Consider the following 24,127-nt stretch of genomic DNA (forward strand, 5'->3'; position numbering starts at 1 on the left):
TTAGCAAATACAGAAACAATTTATACTTGCACATTTGGCAGTTTAAGTCAAAAGATTCAAGATCATGTGGAGAAGTGCACCTCCCTTCCACTGCCTCATGCCTCCCTTCATCTCTCCCACCCTTTCCTCCCTCTCTCCCTGACAGAGTGGTGGGAGGAGCTCCCGCCGTGTTTCGTGGCCAGGCTGTAGTATCACACTGTCAGAGAGTGAGAGCGTGGACCTGCGGACTCTGAGCTGTCAGATGCTAGAGCTTTAAACCCTGTTGGTTCTGTGAATTTGCCCCTGACATTTCCTGGAGAAGGAATCGATGTTTTTTTTTTTTTTAAGATCTGACAGAAGTTTTTGATTCACAGCTGAGTGGGACCAAATGTAAGTAGTGCTTTTTTTTTTTTTTTTAGAGATTATACCCTTGTGTTTATTAGCTGTGTGGCGCCATGGCTTCATGAATCATTGATGTGAGTTCACTGCAGTTCTGGTTACCTATCGAAAAGAGACCGGTAAGCTGTCCCTATACTGTTAAAGAACTTTTTATGACTAAGCCTGCATGGGGTTTGTTGTTAGCTTCTCTCTTTAAAGGGAAAAGTGGGTGTGAGCTGACAAGAAACAGCCCTCCACTCTCTCCAGCAGGTCTTTATGGGAAGGTGATAGCAGGGCAGGAGGGTCATTAAAGACCCAGTCTGAGTGTAAGCCTGTGTGTGTGTGTGTGTATCATATTTGTAGGTGACTGTGTACATGTAGGAGCTACCCTTGCATTAAAAGATGTTGGTTTAAGTCTTATTTTCTTTGGAGACGCACATTTAAGTGGGTGTGTTCATATTTTCAGGCTTACTGGCTTGAGTGTGAGCGTCTCTAGTAGCTCAGAAAAAAAGCAGGACGGCTCTGACTCTTTAAGCCAAAGCACAGCTCATCAGGAGTGAGTTTGTGGCGTTAGTAAACGTGGCTGACAGCAACCTATCCTAGCTAGAAAAATGTCTGTGAACCCAGAGGAGTGTGGAAAAGCTGATGGGTGAGAACGAGAACATAAATATCAACATAACATCCTAATTGTCTTGGTGTGTCTGGCTGTGATAGTTGAGAGCCAGCACAGTCAAACTGATGAGGAGTCTTTGTGAGCAGAGAAGCATCAGGTGTTACTGTGTGAAATTCAAATCCCTCACCCACACACACACGGCTCGCAGCACAATTGAGACTAATGCCAAATTGTTAGAAGTGTGGGTGGTAGTTAATAGATGGAAACCATAAACGGAAAAGTTTGTCAAAAGTCAATGAGGAAGTCAACCGAAGATTTTTATTAACTCTTCTTGCTTGCTTTTAAGTGTGCATTGCCAAGTGCCTTTTGCTTGAAAAGCTCTCAGACTCCCTCCCCTGTGTATTGAGATTGGCAAAGCAAACAGTTTTGTGAAGCAACAAGAGAATTTCTGCTATTTTCAGTGATTGGTGTGGGCTTTGGTGTTATTTACTTATTTTACATATAAAGACCCTCTGTCCCCCATTCATGTTTTAAGACAATAATTCATTTGAAATGATTCTTATGATACTTTAAAAATGTGTTACATTTCATTTGTCACATGTTTTTCCCTTACATCCACTATATTGTTCATTTCAAAACACATAATATGTCTCCAAGGCCATTCTCAGTGTATTAGAGGCTTCATGTTTTAATATCACACCTGTATAAGTTGCAAGCTGGAACATGATTGACTTGTGATTTCACAAAATCAAGCATCTGAAAACAGACTGCATGGTGAAGAGCACAAATCCCAATCAGGTAGCAATAAGCAAAACGCATTTTGGAGCGGAATGGCATTTTGAGTTGCTCTTTGATTTTGCAGAGAAAAGTCAACATCACTGACATCCTATATGGCCAAAGGACAGCTTGATATCCCTTTTAAAAAAAAAAAAAGCCAGTCCATCTGAGTCTGTCTAGCACGTTCTAACTGGGCAGCTGGACATGTGAGAACACTCTCTGAATCAAGACACATATCCTCAAATGATCAACAAAGACCCGGCAGAACTTGAATAAATAGGAGCTTTCATGAATTTTTGAGAATGGCTGATTATCCTACAAGAGGGTGGAATGAAACCAACCATGTTATCTCATTTGTGACAGAGGGAGCTTGTACTTTACATCCTCGTATGTGGAAATTCATCTGCCTGCGGTAGAAGACGAACCTGTCTGTGCTGACCTTGCCCTGCTGTTTTCTTTTGGTTTGATCCACAAAGAAAACAGCTGGCAGTTGCAATCTGGATAGCAGCGGCCTTGACAATGAACTGACTGTATGATGCTGTCAGAAAAGCTTTGGCTCGTCTGTAAAGCACGGTGCCTGATATATCGGTGCCTTAAATCCAGACTTCTTCAGGAAAATAGAGTTTATAACATGGTGATAGTCACTTGCAGTCTAAGCCTGATAATATAACTGTTGCAAAGTTTATCTGGAATGCTAAAACGTCACAGCCTGTGTTTGATGCAGAGCTAAAACACATCAAGTCTGCTGAAAGGGATATGAGCAGAGAGATGAAATTGTGCCTGTGTGTTTTGAAGCAGCTCAAAGCAACAACCTGTTGCAAATGACTAAATCTGTTCAGAGGGGAAAGACAAAGAAAAAATAAATCACATGATTTTATCACAGCTTAATCCCTTGTACTGGCCCCATATGCACAGGCTTCCATTTTGTCAGCATATCCCAAGGGCATTTTCTCAGCATTAGGCAGCTCTGATCCTTCGATCCTTCTTCTTCATCTGTTTATACAGTCAGGATGGCTCTGTCCCTGTCATTGCGTGTGTGTGTGTGTGTGTGCAAGAGGGAGCTTTTCCTTGTGATTTTCTGTGTATGTACTTCCCCTTTGACAGTATGGTGTTACTAATGTTACTTTAGATTTCACACTGACAAGTTTAAACAAGGTATGTGTGCAATTACAGGCAAAAAATTACGTGGTAAGTGCACAGCTCTGAATTGGATCACAGTTTAGATCATACTGTGAATTTTTTGTTTTGTTTTGTTTTTCAAAAAGAAATTCAAGGCATGTTTTTAAACTTGAGCCAACATATTATGTGCTGCCTTCCAAGACAGGAGCTATGCTTACTGCAGAAGCACAACATTGGCCAAATAAAGAAAGCTAGTCTTAAAACACAGTGTTGTCTCTGCAGAACAGAGGAGTTGTAAAGCTATAAAAAGGTTTTATTGTTGGGAGACTTCTAATTTTGTTTAAGGTGGCTTAAGAAACCACAAGTTTATATTTACGAATGTCTGCTAAAGATGTTTCACATCCTGTTTGTTCATTGAACTTAGCTGTCTGTCTAAATTTGGTTAAAGCTTTTGTTTCTTTAGATCATTTAACACAACCTTTATCAGCAGATGAAGTTTCTCTAGTTGTCATTGACTTGTAGATGATTACATTTCTACATTTTCTGAGCATTTTACGGACTTCTCTTCCATGTTGCCTTAAAATATTGGGATTCAAGTTCATTTTGACCATGAAAAAGCAGTTGACAAAATAATCTCACCACAAAGTCCATTTCATAGCTGTTCTAGACCTTTGATTCATTTCATCTGATTTGATTTGATGTTCTTTATATATCTGTTTGTTCTGACTTAGATGAGTGAGAAAAGGGTTAATAGCTGAGGCACAGAGGGGAGGGACAGGGGTGGGCTGTGGAGTGGCCAGCCACTTGTAACCTAAAGGTTAAACAGTGGCCTTCAGGGACTCTTGTTACTGTGTACTCACTGATGGGAACTCTGAAAACATGCATTCTGGGAGCACAGCGGGGTCCTCTGTTTATCCCCCGTCCTGCTCTTTGCCACGATGTGGGAAATGATTGTGGACATGGACTGTAGCCAGTTTGTTGCGTTTGGGCCAAGTGTCTCAGAGACCCTCAGATCTGCCTCATATGAAACACGTCACACACAGTGCGCACACAGTGCTGTGGGGCCTCACTGCCTTCTTGTGGGGCTTTATTTTAACTGTCCACAAGCCTGTGAAACAGCTTTGGGAAACGTGGAGTATGTTTTCATGTATATGTCAGCATTTCTGATTGGCTAGTGTGAGAACTGCAAGATTGTCTCTTCACGTTGTTTCCATTATCACATTACCCACACCTGATCATCTCACATGTTACTTATTTAATAATAAAGTTGAATATTAATCCTCTAAGCTCTGTGTATGTCTGCACTCCTGGACCTAAGAGACAACTACACTGTGTCACATATCTTGTTGTTAGTACTCATATGTTTGTATGCTACCTGATGTAAGAGAGCAGGTCTCATTAATGGCATCAGCCTCCAACTGAACTTTTTTAGTAGCCAGTCCTTCCCCCACCACTGTGATTTGATACCTCTGAGCATACCAGGTTGTGCCCTTTACACTGCTAATGGTGCTACCGACCCTTCCAGGCATTTCTGCTCTAACTCTCTGATCACAGACCTGTAATTGCCTCATTGCAAACAAGCTGTTCTCTTCTTATAATATTAATGTACAGTGTAATTCTTTACTAAGAAATAGAACAGGGTGCAGTAAGATAGTTGAAGCACACTTCACTTTGCTGACTAGCAGACAAACTTGTTCTGGTGTAACCCTGGACACTGTGCAGGTCACGTGTTCTTCAGTCCAGCCCCAGGAGTGTAGTCATTCACTCTTGCTGAAAGTCATGAATGAGAAATTTGCAAAGGAGGATGGCAGGGAGGATAGTGATGCCAGTATTTCATTTCATGCTCTGCTAAGATCCACAAACAGTGCAGGGGGAAGGCAAGTGTGCACCTTTTATCAGTCACAAACACTCCTCTCTGTAATGGGCTGTAAGTATGTAACACAGCCTGCTCAGTTTTCTGTGGTGTGTGTGATGTAGCCGAGAGCTGGAGTGTTTCTTTGTTGTCCCAAAGTCAAAGGCTTTTGTCAGATGTGGCATTTTTATAGTAATGCCAGACTTTGGTTAGCCACGTGTTTGCCAGTCATGTGATGGCTAAGGGGTCAGAATGCTTTGCCCAAAGTGCCAGACAGGTTGCCAAACAGTGTCTGGAACTTCCTCTGCCCCACAACTTGGGAGGGTAACTGTATCCCACAGTTTTTGTAACTTTCTAAAACCAACAGTCAGAAGGCCAGTTGTGATGAGGTGAGAAAGTAAGCATGGCTTGAACCTATCCTTCAAGCTCTTGTTTTGTGTTTTACATTTCCTCTGTCCCTTCTTAACGTGTACATTGACACGTGTCGTCTTTATAGGACAGCAGACTTTTCTCATGATATTTGTGTTTGTCCGACTTTCACCTTCAGATACGGTCAGACACCACGTTGTGTCTAGAGCATACCCCAGCCTTGACAACCAGAGATTTGCACTGTAAATTTTTTTTTAATCTTATACAGATGGCTTCTTTTTTGACACAGTAACACAATTCCTTTCCCTCAGTGCTTTATGCCTCTAGCCCAAGAGATGGAAATAGATAGAGGAAGGGGGCTAAATGGAACAAAGACCACAGGCCAGCAGCAGACTAAAAGCTTCCTGTGGCAGGCCAGAGTGTAAGTCAGACCTGACAGGCAGGCTGGCAGGGCAGATGTTTTAGGTGAGAGGCACAGTAGATAGCACTGTCTGAATAATTCATCAAATTGATTGAAGATGTGATATATTAAGACACAGCACACCAGCCATCTTATGGCCTCCTTCAGCACTTTTTGTGTGGCGTGAGTGGCTGCAGGGCTCGGATCTCCCTGTGTCTCTGCTTTCTCTCTGGCAGTTGTCCACCAGTGTCTGCGTGGTTGAGAAGACAGTTATAGATGTGCTGGCTCTCGGTCTAGCAAGTTGCTCCAGACATCTGGGTGGGATGAAGCTTTTCAGCATGCAGGTGCAGTTTAAGCTCACAGGAATTAACACTATTGATGCTTTTTTTCCTCCCAGTATTACTTCTGCTGTGGTCACTGGGTCTTTTTGGTTTAGGGGACAAAGAATCAATAAGTGCTTCCCAGTAACACAGCATAAATGTTATCTTGTCTATTTCTAGGTTGGCATGGAATTATGCTGCATGTGACATAACTTGTTCTGCTCTCTTCATGTTATCAGCTCTACTTTAGTCAGAGTTGTTTTTAAATATCCTCTACCACAAATTCCCTTCCCAATAACACTCTAAACATTTCTTGGTGACACACAAAACTCTCAGTAATGTTATAGTCGTTCACACTTTTAATTAATGAATACTCTGAGCTTACTTTGTGAAATAGCAATGCATTAAAATTAGCTGTCGATACAGAGAAATGTGTTCTGGCCTTTGTTTTTCTGCTTCTCCTTATCTTTTGTTTGTGACACAGACAAGACTATTATGTCCCTGCTCATCGATCACTGAACTTGCATCTTATAGGTTATAAATAATGTGATGAATCACTTGCTTGCTCCATGGAAAGGCTACACAAAAGCTAGGGGTGGTGGGAATACAGTGACTTTGGGACACTTAAGCAGAGTAGATATTTGATAACAGAAGACTTGGATGTTTTCTTAATCCATTTGTTGACTTTTTATACTGATGTCAGTAAACTTTATTAGGACTTTGACCTTTTCTGGTTTATAAGGAATGTGCCTCATCCTTTTGGATAATAGTTTTTTCTGCTTCAACCAGAACTACATCTAAAAGTTAAAAAAAAAAAAAAAAAAAACATGGTTTCATAGTATGAACTGCAGAATTTCATAATTTAGTCCTTTTTATCTGTGTGGCTGCAACAATGCTGAACAGCCCTTAGGTGCAAGTTGTGAAAGCAGATTTCTTGAGGACATGTTGCGTGTTCTGATCTCACACTGAAGAGGCTCAGCTTTCTAGTAACAGATCATTTCACCTCCATCTCTCCGTGACATCAGCTCCTGCCTACACGCATCCAGTTGTGGGGGCTGGGTCGCTGCATGGACGTGTCTGGACTCTGATTGCATCTCAGCAGCACACTAGTGTAGGCTTTCACTGCAAACAAAAAGCTAAATTAACTTCAGTGGTCTGTTTTAACTTCAAAATGCCATTCTAACCTAACTGGCAATGGCAATTTGACATTAAAAGTGAAATGAACTGTGTTACAAACTGTGGTACAGTTTTGCTAAACTGTTAATCTTTATAATTTTCTTCCAACTGTTTACTATCCAGAATGAACAAATTTATACCATCTCCACAGCGATTAACAAGACGTGATATACTGTATAGTAAAAATCTGCCTGTATACCTGCACTAAGCTCACTGGACTCTGTAATCTGATATGCTGCTAATCCCCCTCTTATGCTTGTCTGGTTATATAGAATAGGCAGTCAGCCATTAAATCATCTAGCCATGGCATTAATGTGGGCCTCATTATTTAGCTGTGTGGTAGGCTGTGTACTGTACACTATGATTGAAAGGGAAAATGAAAAAGGGCTCAGGGAAAAATGTGATGTGTAAACATGTAAAATTAGACTTAGCTGAGCAATGCTAGCTTGACAAATTTGCCCTTGAGTGACTGCATTTGCATGACTTGTAGAGTTGTACTCTTGAGTGACAAGATCTCATCTCCTCTGTACGGTTTACCAGATCTGCTGCCCTCATAGGTCAAATCTGGTTGTCTAGGATTTTGGACGTCAATGATTGGAATTTACCCCAAATATCAGTGTGCAGAAGGATTCACAAGATGGCTTGGATGGCTGGAATACTCAGGCCTAAGTGACTCCTAAAGACTTGGAGCGAGGAATGTGCAGCTTGCTATTGATCTTATTGGTGAGGTCACTGCATGTTGAGGGCAGCTGCCCCACTGTCAAACCCCACATAAAGGGGACAGGCTATTCCCACAAAGATATTTTAATGTGCTCTGCTAAATAAAGAGGATTTGACTTGTGCTCGATAGCCACTTTTAAGACGTGGAGGATTGTAGTCAGAGATGAGGAGGACATGAACCAGTACAACCACAGGCATAAGACAGCTGTGCGTCTGTAACGTATCTGTTGCCTTGGGATCACTTGTTCACTGTTTTTCTATCTCATGACCTTTATTTAGAGAGCATCAGACAGCCAGTCCTTGCATTGTTAAGACTCTTGAATTGCTTCAGTGTTCACAGAGTTGACTTGCATTGTCTTTAATCTGAGTGTAAAGAGACCAAAAAACAACCCAAGTGCTTGATGTATACTAACTTTTTTAAAACACCAACAAAGTACAAATTTCACATTTCTCCTGTTTGTTGTCACTAGGGTTTTGCTTGAGGCATCATAAATGAGAATTACACAACCGGACTAGTTCTCACAGGCGCCTTCTCCAATAGGTTGTACAATAGTTGGCTGAAGAGCCCATGTGAACCTGATTACACCGGCTTGTACGGACACACCACTCCCTGGGTTGTCATTCATCTTCACGGTACAAAAGTATCAGATTTTCCTTCATTCGGGGCAAGGCAGCTATATCTACACAGAACAGTTCATACACAGAGGCAACTGAAGGTGCAAAGGCAAAGATAAACAGTAACAGCATTAAAAACAATAAGCATTAAAACCAGAACCACTGGAGACAAAATGAAGATAAAATATCATTAAAATGAGATCAAATATACTAAATGAAGATTAAAAGCAGACAATATAATGCTTTGTTTAAAAGCTGTTCACAAGGCTTAAGTGATTTCATCAATGCAAGTCGCTCCCATGATCCACCCCATATTATTGATATGTCCCAGAGTAACATCTCATTGTGTAAAATTGAGCTGATTTAAAATTGAACACGTTTTTTGTGAGGCTTAACAAGACTTAGTGAGATCATTGATAATGGAAAAACAACTTGCCAATTAATTGATTGGTCTTTTGACAGGAAGATAATTGATTACACTACCACGTGCTTTGTATAGAGAACACTGAGGTCGACGTGTGATACCTGTGAAACCTTGAGCCCTGGTTCACTCTTAACTGTTATGATGTTTTTCACAAACTTGAAAACCTCTCGCACTGTGTTGAAAGCGGGTCTGTGGTCTGTGTCGTTGATGGGCATGTGGAGAAGCGGGCGTTCTGAGCCTTTTATCGGTCTCTCACAGTGATGGATGTGTTCAGCTCTTTGCCCAGTGGCCTATAGACTGAGCTTCTGTCTAAGCCTCTAAGCTACTGGAATGCGTGCAGCTTCTTGCTGCGGACATCAAGGGAGAACAACCACACCGCTGTCTTTTTCACAGAAGCCGCACCAGCTGAAAGAGGATAAATCTTTCAGTGCACTGTCAGTGTTTGAACGGTCCATCGATTTACTTGGGAAGCAAATATTAATGCAGTACATTATTTCTTTTTTCAGCTGAACAATTTTTTAAGGGATTTATCCAAATGCAATATTGTTTCAAAAATCCTAATTTTAACCAGTGACTGGTTTCTGTTTGGCAGCTTCATATATTATCAATTAAAAGCTATAGCTCTAGATTTCCCAAATTAAGCCCACTCATGACATAATAATTGTAGTGTTTAGTTTTGACAGTAGTGTTCACACATTCATATTAGTTTTTAAACAGCCACCTCACCATACCGCAGCTGTGTATCACACACTTATCTGTTCTAACAAATCAGGTTAGTGACGGTAAACAAGAACAGGCCAGATAAAGCACCCGAGGTCGACACCGTGTTATCAGCACTTGCTTTATCTTGGTCAGTATTGCACTCCAGTAAACGCAGACACAAATGCATGGCAAACAGGCGCAGGCGTTTAGAAGTGGAGTGAGTGTTTCAGCAGGCTTGACCTACTTACAGCAGCCAGAGTTGAATCAGCTTCTCACCTGTGTTTGGCAGATGCCAGGTCCCCTCATAAAAACATAGGCCTTTAATATCTAAAACTGCGCACTAGACGGTATCATGCTGTGCAGCCTACTGTAGATTGTGTTTCTTTCTTAAACTAGTCCTTGATGAATTTATTGCTTTTGCTCGGCTGCACATGGTCACAACTTCTTTGGCTGTTCCAGACTGTTACTGTGACACCAAAGCCTTTGCAATGATGTCACAGCAGCATGAAAACCGGTATATAGTATGATATAGTAACTGTAAGAAGACTGAGTCAAGAGCTGAGTGACTGAGTCCTGCTCATGGAGGTGATTTGAATTTTCTATCAGCAACTAAAGACAGTGCAGGACATTAAACAAGTAGTGCTTTTACATGTTCTGGGAAGGGGATTAGCAAATAAATACATTTACTAATGCCCAAACTATGCTGTTTAACAAGTCTTTGGGGATCAACTACAGCTATGAACCTGTAACCTTAGAACTTCAGCTTGTACATAAAACAGATATTGTTTTACACATTTGTTCTACACAAATACAAAAGCAGATAAGATTCAGTCACTGGTTTTGTTTACAGAGCACTGGTGTTCATTGTCTTCTAAGTAATATTTATTATATTAAAGTATAAATATCTATTATAGTAAAAACAACAATGAGTTGCAGCAATAGTTGAATGTCAACAGAATATCTGGACTTCATACTACACTGCATTCGCTAAGGAATCATGTAATGGGTATCTGGACTTAAAAGTACTAATATAAGGGAGATATGGAAAAAAAAAACAGACAAATTATAGACAGATTGTTTTAGTGTTTGTAATAACTGAATAATAAATAGTGTGTATAATGAGCTGCCTGCTTAGTGCCTGGAAGGTATATCAAATAAGACCCAATGCTCTCAAAGATGTACTGTAGGTTTTCCCATCCACAGCAAAGGGTGTGACAACAGTAAAATAGACTGTAGGGAAGAAATAGGCCATTTCAGTGAGATCAACAGACCACGCTACTTCCGAAAAGTGGATCAACTTACACTGGATTGTTAAAAACTGAATAGAGTTCAGAGAAAAAGAGAGAAGTATAAACTTCAGCCAGTTTGTCCTCAGTCCCTCAGTATTTACCATGCTTGTGGGTTCATTAATAACAACACATGAACAGGTTTAATCCAGGTTTATCTGACATGTCTGTCTGACACGTTTTGACGGGAAGACTTGGCTCAAGTACCAGAAAATAAAAGGCACAGAGCCAAGAGGGGCAAGTGACAGTCACATAGTAGTAAAGACATGATTGCATCTATTTGTCTGGAGAGATTAGTCACTCTCAGGTGATTTCCAGCTCCATGCAAGCACTAATATTGTAATAATAGTTTGATGAGGAAAGTGAGAATAGAAAAAGGTGTCCTTGCCCCTTCGTTTGCTTCTCTTTATCCTTTTCCCTAGTCATTATATTAATGCACTTTCCTGTCTGTTGTGGAACTCCTGCTGCTCTGCTTTTACCCATTCCGGCCTTGATAGCGAGAGCAGGCCCGGCTCTGCGACTTTACATTTCATCAGCAAGCTGCTTCTGCTGGCTCCACATCTGTTATGGAAATGTGCACAGAAGGAGGAAATGGAATGAAATGGAATATCATTTCCAATATTTTCACTACTGAGACAGGGTTGATTTCAGCACTTGTATAGGGTTCAAAGGCAGAGGTGATGAAATATGTTCATCCACTTTCACAGCCATACATTACTGTAATCTATCAATACATTCTTAACGCCTGATGGCTTCAAATTTGGGATGTTTTAGAATGTCGGTGCTTGTGATAAAATTCCTAACTTCCGACCATGTGTCACCATCCCAAGAGGAGAAGCCAGCTTGATGAATTTAACTCCCCTGAACCTTAAGTTCAAAATGTCCACTATCTCTGTTCAATAGTTTAATAAGATTTTTATTAGGCAATTAAAAGTCTTTGGACTAGCATATGGTCATAATTAGTGCTGTATGGTTCACTCAGGGATGAATGAGCCATTAATTACTCTTAGCTGGGTCTGGGGATTGGATTTAAAATAGATCGAGTAGGACAGAAAGCAAAAGTATTTCTTCAGACTCTCATCTAATCAGACATAGAAAATTTTAAATTTCCATTCACTGCAGAACATGATTGAGTTGTACTAGTTATTTATAAAGTCCTTTGAAAGTTGACCACTAGCTGCCTTTAAATTTATGTTTGACAAAAGAAGGCTGCACCATTAAACAGAAAAGACTACAGTAATGCGTACACTGGCACAAACAGGAAAACAATACACTGTTGTGGAGCAAAGAAATTAGTCCTAGTTTCGTTTTTTTAGCCACACAATGTGATTGTGACATTTAGTAAAGCACTGCCTTGGCCAATCGCGTAGTTTCCTGGTGGATTATTTTGTAACGTGAATGCTGTGTTTCTGCTGTTTACCTTGAGATCAAACTGTAAAATCCTGTTTGTGAATATTACAAACCACTGTGCTGCATTTTTGTATCTAATAAGCTGTAAACACATAAATCTGTTTCTCCAGCTGGACTTCCTGTATCCTATTACAATGACTTACTCAAACATGGACACACCTCACCAGTGCCCGGCCCCTGTGTTGTCTAAACATGGGGCAAATGTCTGTTTGAATGCAGACTAACAGGAACTACTAAATTAGTCACTGTAATAAGAGCAATGTGAGATTACTTTGCATTTCCTGTGATTGTGGTTTTGTCAAAAGTCCCTTTGACCCGATTACTTAAGCTTTGTGACCGAGGTGCTGTCATGCCTTACTCAGAAATAGATGTCTTCAGATCTGCGAGGAAGTAGGACCGTTTGACGACTGTTTCGACACTGCACTCCCACACTGCTCAGCCAGTGAATCAGCCACTCTGCCCATATGTGAACTTGTGCTCCTCCATTAAAGCATCTCATGACAGATGACATCCTCAGCATCTCACATCTGCTCCTTCACACATCTGAGGTTGAAGGCCACATCTGGGAGCATGTGACCTGGGTTGTCTGAAGGGTGTGACGTAGCTGGTCAGCGTGCCTGTGTGTGCGCAGGTGGCTTTCTGAGATGACAGACGTGCCAAAAGTTCGTATTTATCAGTCAACACTTTTCCAGTCAACAGGCAGCATGTGGAATCCAGGGAGCCTTGACCCCTTCTACTCTTCTCCGATGGCAAATGTTAATAGTTGTGCCACCTGTTTCAGCAGTGGTGCTATTTATAAGACATGGAGAGTCTTATAAATAGAGCTGGCATTGGTTGGCCACTGCCATTTAGTGATATATAGTGATAGTTTTGGCTGTATCACAGGGGTTGACTGGTGGAGGGTACTGGGAATTTCCCTGTTTGTTTTAACACAAAATTTATTTCCTCTTTTTTGACATTCTCTGCTGTAAAGTAATTTTTACAGTCTGAGAAAGATGATGTCTGAACATTTATTGTAGTATATAAAATGCCAATACCATTTTATAGTAAAGTTTCATACTACTACTACAGTATTAATACTTCTTTGCATCAGAGGTTGAGCATGTTGTATAAGCTTTCAGTTTCATGCTGATCTTAATCTTTACAGCCATTTGTTCATGGCTCAGGTCTTTCTTGTGTGGAATTCACTCCTGTTTCTTAGTAGAGCTTCTTATGGCTTCATATTATGGTATTTATTGATTCTCAGAAAATTATTTCCACTTCATGGACCATCAAAACTACTACTGATATTTACAGTATATGAAGGACGGGCTCAAATAGTGTCACACACATATGCATCGTCTGGTTGGTGCAGGTTGTTCCCAGCCTGACAGGAAGCCCTGGGGACATTATTCTGTACAATATGTTGTTGGAAAAACAAATAATTTTGTTTGTTGGACTTACAGGTGACACTGTGTAATGCCTTATTATGTGAAAGTGCTGCCACGTCTTATAAAGAACATCTTTAGTGTTCGTTGGGTAATAAATGATCTTAATCTTCCACTTTAATTAATTTAGCTTTGTGGTTAAATGGACATGTGGCACTATCTCAGTCTCTATTATTGTATCTTATTGTGTCCTTAGGCCATCGCTGTTATATAAGCTGTAGTAAATGTTTGACATATGCAGTAATTATGTTAAACTGATAAGACTGATATGTTGCTGGAGGAGTTATACAAAAAGTGTAGTGTTTTAAGAGGAGATCATAGACAGAGAGATGGGAGAGTATCATTCCTAGCCAGAGCGTGCACTCACATCTGTGTAGCGAGTGAAAGGGATGATTCAGTTTATGCATCATGCAGGAGAGAGCAGTGAAGTGCAGAGTTGCATATAGATTTCTGTGCTGTCACAGGGGCCCTTGTTCTCTCACTCACGCCGAGTTGAGCTCTCTTTACGTACCTCGGTCGGGTTCAGCTCGGTGCATGTGCGCTTTTTTTTTTCTGACTGTCACACAAACCCAGAATTAATGTTAGCTCCTTTGCTCATTTTGGATTTTTCCCACACAAAGGATGCTAATGATGCATATGGCTGTCGTCCTTGTCTGAATGTGTTACAGTCTACTGACATCACGTAGGCTGATTGGCAGGGGGGCGTTGTCTAAAAACATCAGACACTGACCCAGTCTGGAGTTTTAAATGCAGAAGCCTTTAACCTCATCTGCTTTTGTCATCATGATCATTCAGTCACAGTCCCACCACTGTAGATCCAAATTCTTTAGGGTCCAGACACGCTTGATTATTTTTCCTTTATATTTACAAATCTGGACGGTGCACCAGTGAAAAAGAGATTTTGGTCTTTCAACTCTCTTTTTTATTTTGAAAGACTTAAAGAAACACCCTGTTTCAGACAACTTATTTCAGTTCTTTGCTTCTCTACGTATTGTAGGCTACATTGTACTGTACAGTGTGGCTGCTTGCATTTCCCCTATTCAGGTTAATTCTACTTCTGTAGTGTATTGTTCTTTGGGTGTCATGATTACCTTCCTGTTCCTCTAAATGCAACCTACCTGGCTCCAATTTGGACACGCCTGTGTATGTAACAAGCATCAGGACCTCTTGATAATAACCCTGAACAATGCTATTCACTACTTTTTGCTATTGATTGCCATACTGGTTAAAGGACTTAGCTTATGTTAATTCTTAGATGGAAAAAATAACTTAAAGATAAATTGCAGGGATATATATTGATTGATTGATTGAGAAGTGCTCAACAGCAGGCCTATGCAAATATCTAGCTAGTTTCATCACCATAAATTCCAGAGTATGGGCAGAAATAAAGCCTTGTATGACCTGTGGAAGTCAAAACAATTTATAGTATCAGTGGTTATATGGTATACAAACACTACTTCTCACCACTCAATAATAAAACAAAAGTTGAACCCAGGAAAGCTCTAAACAATGAACAAAAACTCCTGCAATATGAGCTGTTATTTAGGTATCACATCTTTTCATTGTCATTAAGCTTTAACGAAGATTTCCAAGAAATCTCTGCTTTCTTTTCTTTCTCATACAGTGCACAATAGAGCAGGTATGTGGAGTTTATAGCCAGTAGCAGACGCTATCAGATTAACCTGACCTGAGCACTGAGCACAGACAAACGCATCCTGCAGCAAAGATAATACATGTAGTATTCTATTAATTATCACCACAGCCATATCACTTTCGTACCCCGCTGAACAGAAACTGAAAACGGTATCATACCACCTCAACTCTGAAACGCATAGTGAAAGGTTTAGTTGTGGCCAAACTTTATAGAGAATGTGGACTTTGGTTTTGTTGTTTTGATGATGATGTTTATTTTGTGAGAGGAAATATGCTTCTCTGTGCTAAATACTGTCAGTCCACTGCTTTGATCCAGACTGCAATATCTCAACATCTATTGGATGCCATAAAACTTTGTACAGACATTCATGTTTCCTAGAGAATGAACTTTAATCACTTTGGTGACTTCCTCTTGCACCATCATCACGGTCATTTGAATTTGCTCAGTACGTGGGTTTATAGCCAGATATCTACAAAACTGACATTCCCATCAACCTGAGCTGTATTCACATGCTAAGACACTAAAAGAATGGTGGATATGGTAAAGAATGACTCTGCTAAACATCAGCATGTTAGCGTTGTTAATGTGAGCATGCTGAAGTGACCTTCTACAAATCACTAACTTGAATGAATGTTGTTCCTTGCATCTTCACAGATCTGACCTGAAACCCTGCGGTGTCGTGCCTGCATGGAAGCTGACTGGCGGAGGCTTTCTGTGTAGCGCTGAGGTCACAGATCATCATTCCAAACCAGCATCATCGTCTGCAGCCCCAAAGCAGTGCCCTGACTTCACAAGTGCACAGGCCTTCTATTCAAGGAGCTTGGAGCTGCAGGAAGAGAGAGCGCGAGAGAGAGGGAGAAAGAGAAAATAAACACAAGTTAAAAAAGATACTCTTCATGAATTCCGCAAATCCCTGAAAGGCAAATCCTGCAAGTTGGCTGGAGGTCCTGAGGAGGCATGTGGACAATGAGTATGGCTTGGCTGTGTGTCCCCGCCTACATTCTCCTGCTTGTTAGTTGCATTCACACAACTGTCACAGAAAATGATGTCACTCCACGTCTCACCTTTTCCTACAGTAAGTTGTTTGTTTTTTTTCAGATTTTTTTTTCCCAAAGCTTGATGAGACCCTTTTGCATGAAGAGCATCACCTGGCATATGGTTTAAAAACTGATAAATAGAGCAGCTCTGTGCAGTAGAGCTGCTGCAAGCTCACAGCTGGCCAAAGGTAAAACTTTATACAACAGCAGCTGACTTCTGTTAAATTATTTGGCATTTAGTAAACCTTGATTATAGCAAAGTATACTGGCACTTTGTGGGGCTGATTAAGTAATTCCCAGTGGCATCCTCAGTGTATTAACTCTGCCCACTGAAAAAAATCAATACATTTTATATGCGTCCAGTGTAAGAGCTCAGTCTTTAAGTGGGTGAAATAGTGTTTGTCTACACTATAATGATTTAAATCCAAGTAGATCCACATTGGATGGCAGCTCCATCAAGGTGGATGTGTCAGGCACCTACAGGTCAGACATAATTACAAAATGAACAGGCCTATTGTGCTGCGACTTACTGAGGGCAGTCTGACATAGTCTCTCAAGAATGATTGCTCTTACATAATCTGAATTTTCTGGTTTGCTTGCAGAATGTGAAACCGTCCAGCCAGCACAGAAACATAACAAATGTGCTTGCCAAAAATATGTTTTTATCCTTTTATGCTGTATTATTTCTGTGCAGCATGTTTTCTTAATGCCAAGTAGTGATTTTATTATTACTAATTTAATTAGTCAAATAATGTACTAGCTTATTTGAGATGACAAGTTGGGTTTAAACATTTATTGCATCTTAGTATATTCTTGGAAATAAAATACAATGATGGATTATGTGATCAGTGCAGACTTTCAGTGATTGAACTGTGGTTAGTGCCTCATGTTCAGTCATCATTAGAGTCTTAATGCCACCGTGCTGATAGATCTCTCCTTGGTATAGACATGGATAAAATTTCTAGTATGTAGCTAATTCTGTGCCAAGCAAACTTTCCAAAAGGTCAGTCATCTCACCTGTCTCAGCATGCACCTTCCCACATGTAGGCTCTCAACATCAACAGATAATCTCTCTCACCTGTCAGCCTCTACAAAACCCACAGCTTGGCCCCGACGGAGCGTTTCACAACAACACACACCATCAGTCACGCACTGAAAAGATGCTTCATACCTCTCCCTGTTCCGATTTGCTTTTAGGGTGTGCAGCCAATGTTAAACATCAACATAAAACTTGCAAAACCCATATGTCTGAAACATGTTGTATATATGCTATGCATTCAGTATATGCAGCTGAGGTTAAGCAAAGACATCATGCAGGCAGTAACACAGCTTTAACAACAGACATGGTCACCGTCGCCTGTAATACAGGAGTCATTTTATCAGGTCCTTCTGATCTATCTAGACATGGCTGAGGGCTCATAGTGACTTCAAATGTACCCATTGGCTTGTTCATTAAGCCTGACAAATTAAATCCGAAATGACTGAAGACGGTGGTGTTTGAAAAACCAAATTTAATGCTGATTATCACTTTTATTAGCCAAGTATGTTACACACAAAAGAAATTTGTCTCCGACACAGAACCAAGGCAGCCAACTCACACCCCGATGGCGGGGTTGTCCCTGCAGGCAACTGCTCTGGTCATCAGGAACTTAGGGTTCAGGCCCAAGGACACTTCAACATGTGGACTGGGGAGAATGGGAATCGAACCGTTCTACCTCCGAAGCCATAGCCAGCCCAAAAACCGAACTTGAGCCGCTGATGTGACAGTGCTTCCCATTGTGCTTCCGCCATACTCCCTTCTCTGTTTAGGTTTTAGATTCCAATGTAAGGCAAAGAACACGTTAAATCAAGTTGATGATTAGCAGGACCTGGTGACAAAAGTTGTGTTGCTGTGCTGTGTAGTGTCAGCTCAGCTACACTGACATTTCCCAGCCTCCTGCAGAAAGACTTTGTCACATTGTGTTTACAGTATCAAAGCAGAATGCAAAGCTGCAGGCTTCAGGGACCCAAACTTTATACAGCAGAAAGAAACCGCCTCATCCCGTCATGGCTTCTGGTCCTCTCTGTCCTGCCTGGATGCCAGCTAGTGTTCAATGGTGTTCATACTTGAATCTCAGTAGTGTAGACAAGCCAGAGCTCTGCTGGGCTGCTTCTCATCTGGTAACGTTTTCATAAACCGACTTCCCCTCATCTTCTCTCTTACTCTCTCCCTGTCTCTTGGTCCCCACCTCTGTCTTAATGAAGTGTAATCTGCCATGAATAATGAATGGGGATTTGTATGTGTTATGGTGTGAACACTTTTCTGGTTTTCATTATGCGCCTATCAGAACGAATCATGGGTTCACAGAGTAGAGGCTGCATCTGCTTTTCTCTCCACTTTAGTTCCAGGCTTTAATGCAGACCATGCTGAATGGCTTAGTGTGTTAGAATGCTATTTAAAGGCACACCTATAAGCTGTTTACTTGTTTTTGCCTCTTGGTCTTTTCAGCCCCTGAATTTTACACATGTGCTTTAATTTGGTAAGGTGCACACAGCCACACAGGGAATCAAGGCATTCAATTTTTTTTAAAAGAAGTCATGTCTAGACCAGACTCAAGTAATTCAAAATTACAGTGCTGTCAAATGAGATAACAGCTTCTCAATACTGTGCTGATGCCACATAGCCAAACAACAGTTTTAATGGTAGGAATGCCTAAACATGCGCCACTAGATCACTTGTTAAAGTCCATGAGAGTCCACCAGTGTGTACAGGTATATCACAGTACATGCAGTGATGATTCCAGCTTGAGGATGTTCTGCTTTACTTTGTGTTATATATGATATGAACTATTTGGGCTTTATTAGATTGTTGGTCAGATGCCAAGAAATTTGAAGGCTTTGCTTTGTGCTTTGGGCATTTTTCACTGTTTTCTGACTATTTGTTTACCAAATGATAAAGTGACTAATAGAGGAAATAAACACCAGCAATAATCAGTAACTGAAATAAACTAGTTTCATGATACTGATATTGCCGATGTCTATGACACCCAGTCCACATGGGTGTGTGTGGGGGGGGGGGGACATAAATGAGACTCAGCAGACCCTGTGAAAACACTGATGGTGCCTCAGTCGCTGCTGTAAACACACAGACTGGTCAGACTGGTCAGGTCAGAATGTTGCTGTACAGTTAAAAACATGTCACAACCTCATGTACAGTCTCATTGGTTCCTTATGCTCAGGCCTTGGAGGATGGGGTCATGGTGAGTTCCTGATGAACGTGCAGCTGGTTTACATTATTATGCTTAATCTGGGGTCACATTTTTGCACCATCAACACTTTTTATGGGAATGGGATCCGTGAAAGCTGAGGTGCAAACTACAGGTGTAGCAGATGTGAGGGAGAGTGTCTTATTTAAATGTTAACAATTTGTTTCTATCCTCATTATACACCACACTGTGTGCTCATAGGTAATACACATACTTTATCGCTCTTTACAATTTTCACAGCATTTATTGTTTTTGCAGCATTTACAATATGACGTGTCTCCTGAAGCTCTGTTCAAAATTGCCACCAATCTCAGCATCAGCATGGTGCAGCAGAGATGATATCCTGCTAACAAGATGCAGCCCCACAAGTTACCAGTGCAAACAGCAGGCTCACAGCTTGCCTAATGAATCTCCTGGTGAACTGACCCTCTTGGCCTGTTGTCTTAATGCATTCCAGATGCTTCAGTCTCTGTCCTTCGGCTTCCCAGGTTTACTCTCCCGTACAATTACCCATTCAGCAGCAGCTCTTAATAGCTAAATTAAAATTACTGCGGATAATTTAGTTAATGCTGTAGCGTGGCCTGCTTTCTCTCACCAGACAATGGTGCAGTAGTGGGAGTTCTGGTGTAACACAGACCCAGTGGGTCTCCTGTTGGCACTGCAGCTTCCTGTCACTCTAAACGCCACTGGATTTAGAAAAGTCAATCTTTTCTACGCTGCACAAAGTCTTTAAACATGTATAACAGTCTGACGAAGCCAAAGAAAAGAGATTTGTTTTACCTTGTCCACTGCCTGAAAAAATGTTACTGATTTTTCATTTGGTGTAATATTCTTTATTTTTTCTAAATGTCAATATGCCTGTCAAAACACTTAGGACAACAATAGAAATAGGTCCAGGACTTGATCATTCTATCCCTGACAAAGTCTAACATGCTGAATTTTATAAATAATCTAAAGCAAACATTTTATGTTGTGACAAGTGTTATACGTATAATATAAAAGATCAAGTAACAAGAGTTTTTCTACACAATATTGTATCAGATTGATGATTGAATATGCCAAATATTGCTACCATATTAATTAAACTACTGGTGTGAGAGGGTGTCTTACATTAATTACATGGCTTCATTGTTATCTTCCTATTGGCTGAATGGGGAAAAAAAATGTCAACTTGTTCTTGTAAGACTATTGCTCACAAGCATCCTTCTCATATTTCCTCAGAGATGAGAATGTAGATCATATTTATGGTCAGAAGACTGGAAATGGGGCATCTGACATCCCTCAGATGAGCTATCATGAGTGTATTGCTTGCACTTATCTACCGATGAGCACTAACCTTTATAAAATTACAAACTGCTTAGATATCATCTCAGCAATAAAATCCAGAGCTGCTGTTTTTATTTTTTAATGACTTTGTTTCGTTGTCTACCTTGTTTACCTTGTTTACAAGTACACTGTCTAGTGAACAGATTCTGATCCATTTGTAAGCAGAGTTTTGTGCAGAGTTCACTGGTAATTTGCACAAAAAAGTGTTGCAAAAGTAAGTAGAAAGCGGTGCTTTAAATCATCTGATCTCCTGAACATACAGCTGATAAGGGCAGCCCCCTCATAATAGAGGGCAGTGATAGAATTGGCCTGGTACAGTTGCCCTACAAAAGAAGATACTTAGATCTCTGTCACTAAAGGACAAATTACTCTACAGTTCTCCTCTAGAGGGGATGTTCCACACTTTTAATTATCTTTCTACTTTTTTTTGGACACATCAGGAAATGGCAAAAAAAAATGTAGAGGGATTCCTTTAAGCCCCATATAATTAATTTCCCCTCTAAATAGATTAGCAAGCCAGTGTAGGCAAGTATTTCAGTCCATTTAGCAGTGTCATTTGCAGAAATTACTTTTAATTACATAGTAATGGCAATGATCTCATATTGCTTATAGTTGCCAGAGGCTGAACTACTGAGTGCACTGTTGATGCACTTACACAGAATAAAGGGTCACAGATGACGTGCTCTGAAGCAGACAAAGCTACTCTCTCAAACTGATGAGGTGCAAAGCCCTCCAGTGCTTCCTGCTGGGTTACTCTTTCTGTAGCGTTTTTAGCTAGACTCAGAGAGTCGTCTGTCTGATTGACCTGTGACTGGTGTTTCTATCATCAGTTCAGCAGAGATGGCAGTGATTTGGTAGAAACAAGCTGTTCTTTCAACCCTAATGTCTTTCTCTGAACCGTCCTGTTTGTTTCCCTTTTCCTGGTGTAAACCACAACACTATCATAAAATGGTTCCTCTGGAATCAACCTCAGTCAAACAACAACAGAGGGGAGACTGTGGAATGTGCGGATGGGAGAGGAGGACAAGTTCAAGTCAGATACACTTGTGACAGTCTGGTTAAAATTTGATGATCTCAGGACTGCGTTGGTTCTCATGACTCCTCCATCAACCCTTGAGGGAAACGCTGGCTCTTTATCTGTTGAGCTAAAGTTGCAGAAACAAAACAAAAAGCTGAGAGGCACTAAAAGGCTCATACTTTGTAACTGTTTACTGCATATAAAATATTGATTACAGCTGCTTTAACAATCTTGCTGTAATTTGAACTTGTCGTTTTAAGGCTGACCAGTCATAGAGAGCGAAACACGGTGCTAACCATAATATACCATTTAACAATTACCTACCCCCCAGAGGAATAAAGAACTGTAAATCAAAAGGTCTACACTTAAAGATTGGTTTTCTGAAATTATAAATGGAAAGCCTTGTACGGTTGTAAACCTTCCTGGATCTCTCTAACGATACTCAGCGAGAGGCTCTATTGTTTCTCTCTGTCAGCTGTGGTCACCAAGTATGACGGTGGTGATCTGACTCCAGAGGATAACTATGTAGATATCCTCCTGTGTCAAAATCCCTCAAAGTTTTTGTTTTGGCTTTGACCTTTGTCTCTCTCTGTGTAAATCACAGTTAAATTTGCTGAGGCTCTGTGGAGAGGATGGAAAGTGGTGAAATGGTATTGGCATGGAGCAACACTCCATTTATTCTGTAATGATAGTGAAATGGAGAGAGGACGGCCCCAGTGGGTCCATGCACAGTATGCAGAGCAGAGCCTCTTGTGGTTTTACAGACAGATTTAACTACAGTTTGGCGCTCTGTTGTCGTGGCGATGAACTGCTATTAACACGTTTTTCCCAAAGGGGAGGAAGTCTCTTAACCTCCTGTACCTACCCACTGAAGTGAGGTTATATTAGGTCACATGCACTGCAGGGTTTGCACCACAGTGTACGCTTACTATCAATAAAAATGATGGCACATTATTCCATCTGGACTACAATATTGCTTTTTGGTATAATGGCATTTTGGGAACAATGAGGTGTTTGGCTGAGGTTTGCACTCTCTGAGTACTGTCTAGTTGTTAATGGAGAACGAAGTAGGATATTTTTCATTTGTTATATATAAGATTTCTTTATAGATTTAAGTCACCGAAAATCATTTTTACCATCAATGATCCCCATGTTCACAAAAAAGGTTGTCTTGCAAAATTTTAGCAGGATTTTTTGGGCCCTGTTCACTCACTTTGGTGGGAGTATTGACCATTAGCAACTCTTCATTAGCAAATAAATATAAATAAATTATATACCATTTTGCTACCTTTGCCATAAATGTGGAATTTTCTTTATAAAATGTTTAATGTTCAGTTGATGGTTATATGAAAATGATTGCCCATTAAGACAAATGCTTAAATTGGAATATGCCATCTTAAATTTATGGTGCTGTACTGTTACATCATTTGGAGATATTGGAAGGATGGTGTTACATTCTTCAAGTCAAAAAAATCTTAACTCTAAAAAGTGAAGCCTAATACCTCTCCTCCCTATCTCGGTAATTTACTGTACCATCACTTAGAGCAGTAATTTTTATATAAATCATTAAAAAAACATGTGTCCAACTAACATGAAATTACACAATTGAGAAAAACATATTATTAAAGGACCTTCCTTTGTAAAATAAAAGTAGTTCTTTGGTTTATTTTTTCCTTCACACATCATATTACGGGGTATTGGGGGGGGGTTAAAGGTGCCGTTTCAAAGGCTCAGTCTCTTCAAGTTCCCATCAGCTCCTGCTTCTGTTTATGCTGGCATGCAATTAAGGCAAGTGATTCAAGCTGGGCTGGCGGTGAAGTCCGCCAGGCTGCTGCAGATCTGAGATACTGTACATAAACGGCCTTTAAAGCAGTGATTAGGAGAGCTGATGGTTTAACACAGACAGGATGTGTTGGTGTGGTTGAAACAAAGCCATTCATTTGCATGAGCAGTAAAATGGACTGAAATGGGTGCTAATAAAGTCGGGAACAATACTTTAAAAAATGTTTGTTTATAAGTAGATCATAGTTCATTCAAGACACTTTATACATGTTGTTTTTCTATGAAATTTAAATTCAAGTCACAAAATCCCATAAACATTAAAACACACTAAATGTTTCTGGGCTGTGTACTTGTCATAAGAATGAGAAACTCAGTGAGGCTTGTCAGAAGATGAACGTTGTGTGATTGTGTCTAATTAAGAGGAAATCTACAGCACAGTATATCTGTGAAGTACATCAAATGTTGTGCCCACACACACAAACATCTACAAAATGCATT

The 24,127-nt window shown here is 40.5% G+C and overlaps 1 protein-coding gene across 1 annotated transcript in view; it reads left to right on the forward strand.

Annotated features, from left to right (window-relative positions):
- The window catches only part of sema4ba (sema domain, immunoglobulin domain (Ig), transmembrane domain (TM) and short cytoplasmic domain, (semaphorin) 4Ba), a 42,469-nt gene that overhangs the window by 7,242 nt on the left and 11,100 nt on the right, over positions 1–24,127 (forward strand). The window contains 1 exon segment of the mRNA XM_020612560.1: positions 15,876–16,296. Within this exon segment, the coding sequence (XP_020468216.1) occupies positions 16,179–16,296 (118 nt within the window). The 5' untranslated portion in view covers positions 15,876–16,178.

Source organism: Monopterus albus, unplaced genomic scaffold (assembly GCF_001952655.1).
Source record: "Monopterus albus unplaced genomic scaffold, M_albus_1.0 scaffold5.1, whole genome shotgun sequence".
NCBI classification, from domain to species: Eukaryota; Metazoa; Chordata; class Actinopteri; order Synbranchiformes; family Synbranchidae; genus Monopterus; species Monopterus albus.